Source organism: Narcine bancroftii, chromosome 14 (assembly GCF_036971445.1).
Source record: "Narcine bancroftii isolate sNarBan1 chromosome 14, sNarBan1.hap1, whole genome shotgun sequence".
Lineage (NCBI taxonomy): Eukaryota > Metazoa > Chordata > Chondrichthyes > Torpediniformes > Narcinidae > Narcine > Narcine bancroftii.
The window spans coordinates 56,932,122-56,938,495 of NC_091482.1; the positions used below are offsets into that span (position 1 = coordinate 56,932,122).

Here is a 6,374-nt window from a genome sequence, read left to right on the forward strand (position 1 = left end):
GTCTCAATCTCTATCAACTGATATCTTCTGCAAACCCGCCAACTCCCCACAGCTACCTCTTCAAGCCATGCCCCCCCCCAACCCCCCCCATAAGGACTCTACTTTCTTTCAGTTCCTCTGTCTATTGCATCTGCTCCCAGGACGAGGTCATCAGAGATGTCCTCGTTCAAAAGCAGTGGCATTGCCTCTTCCACCATCAACTCTGCTCTCACCCCCATTGCTTTCATTACCCATACCTCTGTCTTGTCCCCCTCCATCCCATGCACAACAAGAACAAGATCCCCCTGTCTTTACTTACCCATTTCACCAACCTCCACATCTAATATAACATCCTCCTCCATTTATGCCACCTACAACGTGATTCCACCAGCATACCTTCTCCTCCTCTATTCTCCTTTTACAGGGACTTCTCCTCTGGGACTCCATTGTCCACTTCCTCCGTTCCCACCAATCTCCCCTCTGGCACCAATCCCTCTGACTGTAGGAGATGTGCCACATGCCCATACCTCCTTCCTCACCACAAGTCATTCATGTGAATGTGCAGGGGTCATTTACTGTACCTGGTGCTCCTGTTGTGATCTCTGTGTCAGAGAGATGGGACTCAGACTGGGTGATTGCTTCATTGAGCACCTTGGGTGTGCTACTCTCACAGTCATGGATCTCACCACCTCAATTCCCCACTGCATTCCCTTGTGAACATGTCTGTCCATGGTCTCATGGACAGCCAGATTGAGATCACTCACAAATTGGACATATTACACCTGGTATTTTGTCTGGGCACACTCCAACTGGATGGAATTAACATCTATTTTCTCTCCTTTTCCATCTCCTTTCACAGAGCCAAAAACAACCCATTCCCCCCCCCCAATTAATTCTCACCTTTCCTCTCTCCTGTCCTCTTATCATCCAATTAACATCTTCTCTCCATTTTCTGTACTCCTCCCCCTCCCATTCTTCCCTTTTCACCAACCTTTAAATATAAGTGCCTGCCTGTTTTTTATTCATACCTTGAGGAAGGGCTCAGGCTGCAAAATGTAAATAATATATCTTTACTTCCACTGGATGCTGAGAGATCTGCTGAGTTCCTCCAGCATTTTCTGCGTATTTACTCTCAAAGTGAATCACCGCACACATCAGGATTAAATTTTGGTGACATCTGTAGACTTTCTGATCGTAACTCTGACATTCATGTACAAGACAAACAGTAATTCTCCTGGCACTGACCGTGTGATTCACTGGTGTTAAAAATCAAAACTTCTGTCCCCTACTTGTGTTGTCCAAAGGCATTACAGAATTCAATGTTGGTTACATCAATCACAGTCCTGCTTTCAAAAATTCAATCATTAGTCAGGCAAGGTCCTCTCTAATGTAACTATGCTGACTGGCCACTGCCTTCATAGTTGCAAATAAACCTTGTCCCTCAGATTTTTTTCCAATTGCTCTCCAAACACTGACATTGCACTCATTGGTAATTAACCCTGGATTAACCCTTCATACCTTCCTCAGTCAGAGTTACCACACCTTTGTATTTCACTCATCTGGTACCTCATCAGTGATCAATGAAGATTTAAGAAGATGATATTTGTCAGAACCCAAGATTACTTGTATCTTGCTTTCCATAGCAGTCTGGAATTTATTTCATCAAACCCTCAGTAGATATTGAATTTTAAGGTAGTTAATACCTCCTTTTTTTTAATGATAATACTTTCTAGAATTTCACCATTCCATTCCCTAAATTCTCCAATTGCATTGATCTTCTCCTTAGGAATATATAGGAAAAGTATTTATTTGAGACCTTGCATACACCCTCCTACAAAATGGATTGCTATTTTGATCCAAAATGGGTCCCTCTTTCTCTTGTTTTCCTCTTGACCATAAGATACTTATTTGTCTATTAGGAATATTTTATATACTTTTTTTTTACTCTTTAACTGCACTCAGTATTTCTGAAGGGCCTCTCATGTTCATAGCTCTCAATACTTGGCATGTGCTTTTCTTTAAAAAAAAATCAAATTCCTGAAATCCTTTGACGTCTAGAATTTCTTGGACTTGCTATCAACCTTATGGATGAACGTTAGTCTTGAACTCTAATTATTTCACTTTTGAATGCTTCTGACTTGTCAAATGTCAACCTAGCTTCAAGTTATTGCTGTCAGTCTATTTCTGCCAGGTTTTGTCCTTGTGATATTGAGAACAGCCTTCTTGTAAATCAGGATTATTCTTATCCTTTGCTATAATTCTTAGTTACTTTAATGCTTGTAATAAGGAGTGCTCAGTGGTGGTTAGAGTAGATAGATGAGGTTAAATGTGATGGGGGAATTAGTAGACTGTTTGTTGTTTCTTTCATTTTATATCAAGTAAACCAATTCAACTAGATACCTGATTTATGCCTTGTCGATGAAGAAGGGACTATTTTAGAATTTGCTACTCTCTGCAGCATACCTCTTTGAACTCAATTGGTAGCCATGATCTTTATTTGGTTGGTATTGTATATTTTGTATTGATGCCAATAGTTAAGGATCATGCAATTGATTGTCGAAGAAAGCATTTAATTGCCACATTATTACTTGCTACATCTGACTGAATTAACACAAGTATTATGATTATCATAGCTCTTAATTGAGCAGGACATGAATTGGTTAACTACTTAATCTAGGAAACCTGTTGAACATTTAAGATTTGATTGCCAGAAAACTTCTTGAAATCTTAAATCAATTAAGTAGCAAGTTTTTAGAGCAAGGGATGTTTTGTTCCCCTATCTGATATGCTTGGTAAAAGGAAGAATCACTGTGTGGGACAGCCAGTGCAGAAACATTGTAGTTGCTTTGTGAACTTCACTGTTGCACACTCCACTGAGCTAATCAGTTGTCAAATGATGTGCAATGAAGCACTCGTGTAACTTGAAGGATGTATTGAATATGTATTCAAGCTTTAATGCTACACCGTGTGATTTGCGTGGTTTTGTTTATTGTCACTTACATGTTCTTGTTGCAGGTGAACAGTTCTTATTTTTAAAAAAACTACAATAGCGTACGTAATTGAATAAGAAAGCTCTAAATGTTTTTAAAAAATGTTCACAGTTATTCCTGTGCAAAAAAGTGACTTAATAATAGTGCAAACAATTCTTTTGTGGTGTTGAACCAATCCCTGATCAGTGTAAAAAGGGGAAGTTCAAGATCATTATAGTTGTTGGAAAGAAACTGGTCTTGAAACGAGAAGTGCTGATCTTCAGTTGTCCGTGCCTTCTGCCCAAAGGCAACAATGAGAAGAAGTTGTGACCAGATCGATGGAGGTCCTTTGTGATGTTGGCTGGCTCCTTGAGGCAGTGCCTCACATAAATGCATTCAATGGACAGGGCATACATTCTGGAGCCATCCGTGTTCCTGCATGGTTGCATTTCCCAAACCAGGCTGTAATGCTATCACATCACTATTTGCTTGCTCATTCAACCAAGGAATGAATGCAAATGAAACCAATTTAAGAAAGTTACATTTAGATAGGTATATGTCTAGGAAAGGTCTAAACACTAGACCTTTTTCTTTCCATCCACATACCATTTTAAGTAATCCCTATGCCATGGGTGCTCTGTGATTAGTAAGGGATTGCTTAAAGTGGGAGGTGAGTTGCAAGGTAAGGTTGAAAAATCAATTATTACTGAAAAATTTTGCTTTGAGAAAAATTGCCATTGACCCATTTCCTTTGGAATAATGAAACTGTGCACATAACGAATCAATTAGGGACGATTAAAACAGTGGTTTTCAAACTTTTCTTTCCACCCTCATACCACCTTAAGCAATCCCTTACTAAGCACAGAGCACCTATGGCATAGGGAATACTTAAAGATGTATGTGAGTGGGGAGAAAAAGGTTGAGAACCACTGCTCTAAAGGATATGGGCCCAGCATGGACAAATGGGATTTGCTTGGCTGGTATGGGCAAATATGAACACAAAAATTAAATAAAGTAATATGTTTTACTGATTCTCGTGCATTGCAAGAATTATTTATGTTTTGGCATTACTTTTTTTTCAGGTTTATGAAATTAAAAGATGCCTTTATATCTAAATACAGCATGCCACCTGCATTTTATGTACGAGCTCCTGGTCGAGTCAATTTAATCGGTATGTTCATGAATTTTGAATAATCTATTGACAACTTCTGAAAACACTGGACAACAAAGATTTTGCTTCCCGAACATTTTTAGGTGTATTTTGTGGGTTATGGATTTTTGATCACAAAAAATCTCTTAAAATTTCCTATCATATAACATCTTTTAGATACAACCTAGTTTTGTGATTTCCTGTCCTATTTTAAGTTTACTTCAAGCATACAAAACCATGAATTCAACAAGGTATTGAAAATTCATTTTTTGCGTTTGCACTTAGACTTCTTCCCTGCTGATCTCTGTGTAGTCAGTGACGAACATGGTGAAAGGTTTCACCAGGACACTGCAACCATGGAAAAGCAGTACCAGGACAACTGGCCGACCATTGTTGGACACTGACAGAGAGGCATCAGATGCTGAGTACAAACGAAAAACAATGGCAAAACCTATTTAGGTCAGCTGAACTAACTCAATGTGTCAGCATCACTCTGTGATTAAACATTTAAATTCAATAAAAATTAATGTTTCTCCAACTTCCTATTTGATACAGCAAATCTGAAATTATCTTTTTGCTCAGCTTGAAGTTATGTATATAAAAATCCCCAATTTTCTTTCATGGAACAAATCTTTTGTCCAGTAAAATTTCTTCTACTATTGTGTATTTAATTACAGTGGGGTTACTTTTCTAATTTTGCCATGTGTTAAAATAGCATCCAACATGTTCAGTCTCATATACATTGAATTTCAGTGCTTTCATTGCAATAACTTGAGTAACAATTTTGCCATAGCTATTATATTCTGTGCTAAAATTGTAAATGTATTTAAAATTAAAGCAGAACATTGATTTGCTTCAGTAATGTGTGCATTCAAAAACAGCTCCTTTAAGCTTATTTAAGACTGAAAAATGGGTAAAGAAAATTCAATGGCTATATAATGTTGAGTTTGCTGTCATACACCTAAGTATTTGTGCACTGACATTTTGACTTGCTGCAGCCAAACAGATACTTCTGTGGGAAAAAAAAACCTCCAGTAGTATACATTAAATTAGTAAATTATGGAAAGAGATAATAAATATAAAATATAGATAATAACTATTTAGAGTTACAGTTAGTACAAGAAAAAATGGTGTTTTAATGGTACAGAAAGGCTTTTCTGTGGTGCCGGAGTAGTTTATAATTAGGGCAGTAAGGGAGGTTCAAGAGCCTATAGCTATTCCCATAGCTATTGAGAATAAGCTGTTCTTGAAAGAAGAGGTGCTGTACTTTCTTCCTGAAGGCGGCACAAGAAGAGAGTGATGGGGACTCCTTCCGTGAGACAGCACCTCACATAGACGTCTCCAATAGATGGGAGGTCAGAGACAGTGAAAGACTTGGCAATGTTTGTCCATTTCTGTAGGTCTTTGCATTCCCAACACTCAAACTATCAAACCAAGCCTTGGTGCTATCGGTCAGTATGATTTCCACAGTAAACCTATAGACGTTTGATCGAGTATTTGAAAACCTGCAAATCTCTTCAGACTTCTTAGAAATAGAGGCATTGGTGTGCCTTCTTCATAGTTGTCTTGATGTGCTGGCTACAGGAGGGGTCCTCTGATATGTGGACTTTCAGGAAGGTACTAACCCTTTCTACCTCTGCCCTATCCATTCAGACAAATGTGTGATCCCTTGGCCTCCCCTTCCTAAAATCCACAATAAGCTCCTTAATCTTCATCCTGTATTCTGACATATCATTTTCCATTATTGGGCCAATAATGGTGGTGTCAGCAGAAAATTTATAGAGTGTATAAGGAATAGGGTAGAGGACTAAGTATTCAGCCTTGAGATGCTTCTGCATTTATGGGCAGTGATTAAATAGTCATGTTGGTGCTCTGTACTGATTGGGGTCTGCTGATGGGAGGGAATCAAGAATCTGGTTGCATAGTCCCAGATCCTTGAATTTGATGACACTGGATAATGAAGATTTTGCTTTCTGTACACTTTTGTGTGTATTTTATGGATTTTGGGCTGCTGATCACGGAAATCACCTTAAAAGCTCCCACCACATACCATTTTTATAGATCTAATGTATTTTTGTGATTTTTCTTTCTTATTTTAAGCCTACTAGTATATTGTCCACAAAGCAAGCTGTTTTTTGTCAGTCTATGAATGCCTGGTCATGAACTCAGTGCAGGTGCTATGCAAATGTTGTCTTAGGCCTGGACGTGCTTAGGATAGATCATCAGGCTATTAAACTATCAAACTATTAAACCAGCTCACATATACAGATGCTGTA

At 38.4% G+C, this 6,374-nt stretch overlaps 1 protein-coding gene across 1 annotated transcript in view; it reads left to right on the forward strand.

Annotated features, from left to right (window-relative positions):
- galk2 (galactokinase 2) overlaps positions 1–6,374 on the forward strand; it is a 72,267-nt gene that overhangs the window by 1,987 nt on the left and 63,906 nt on the right. Inside the window, exons 2-3 of the mRNA XM_069910553.1 lie at positions 4,031–4,119; positions 4,384–4,490. Coding sequence (XP_069766654.1) covers positions 4,031–4,119; positions 4,384–4,490 — 196 coding nt within the window. The remainder of the gene's footprint in view (positions 1–4,030; positions 4,120–4,383; positions 4,491–6,374) is intronic.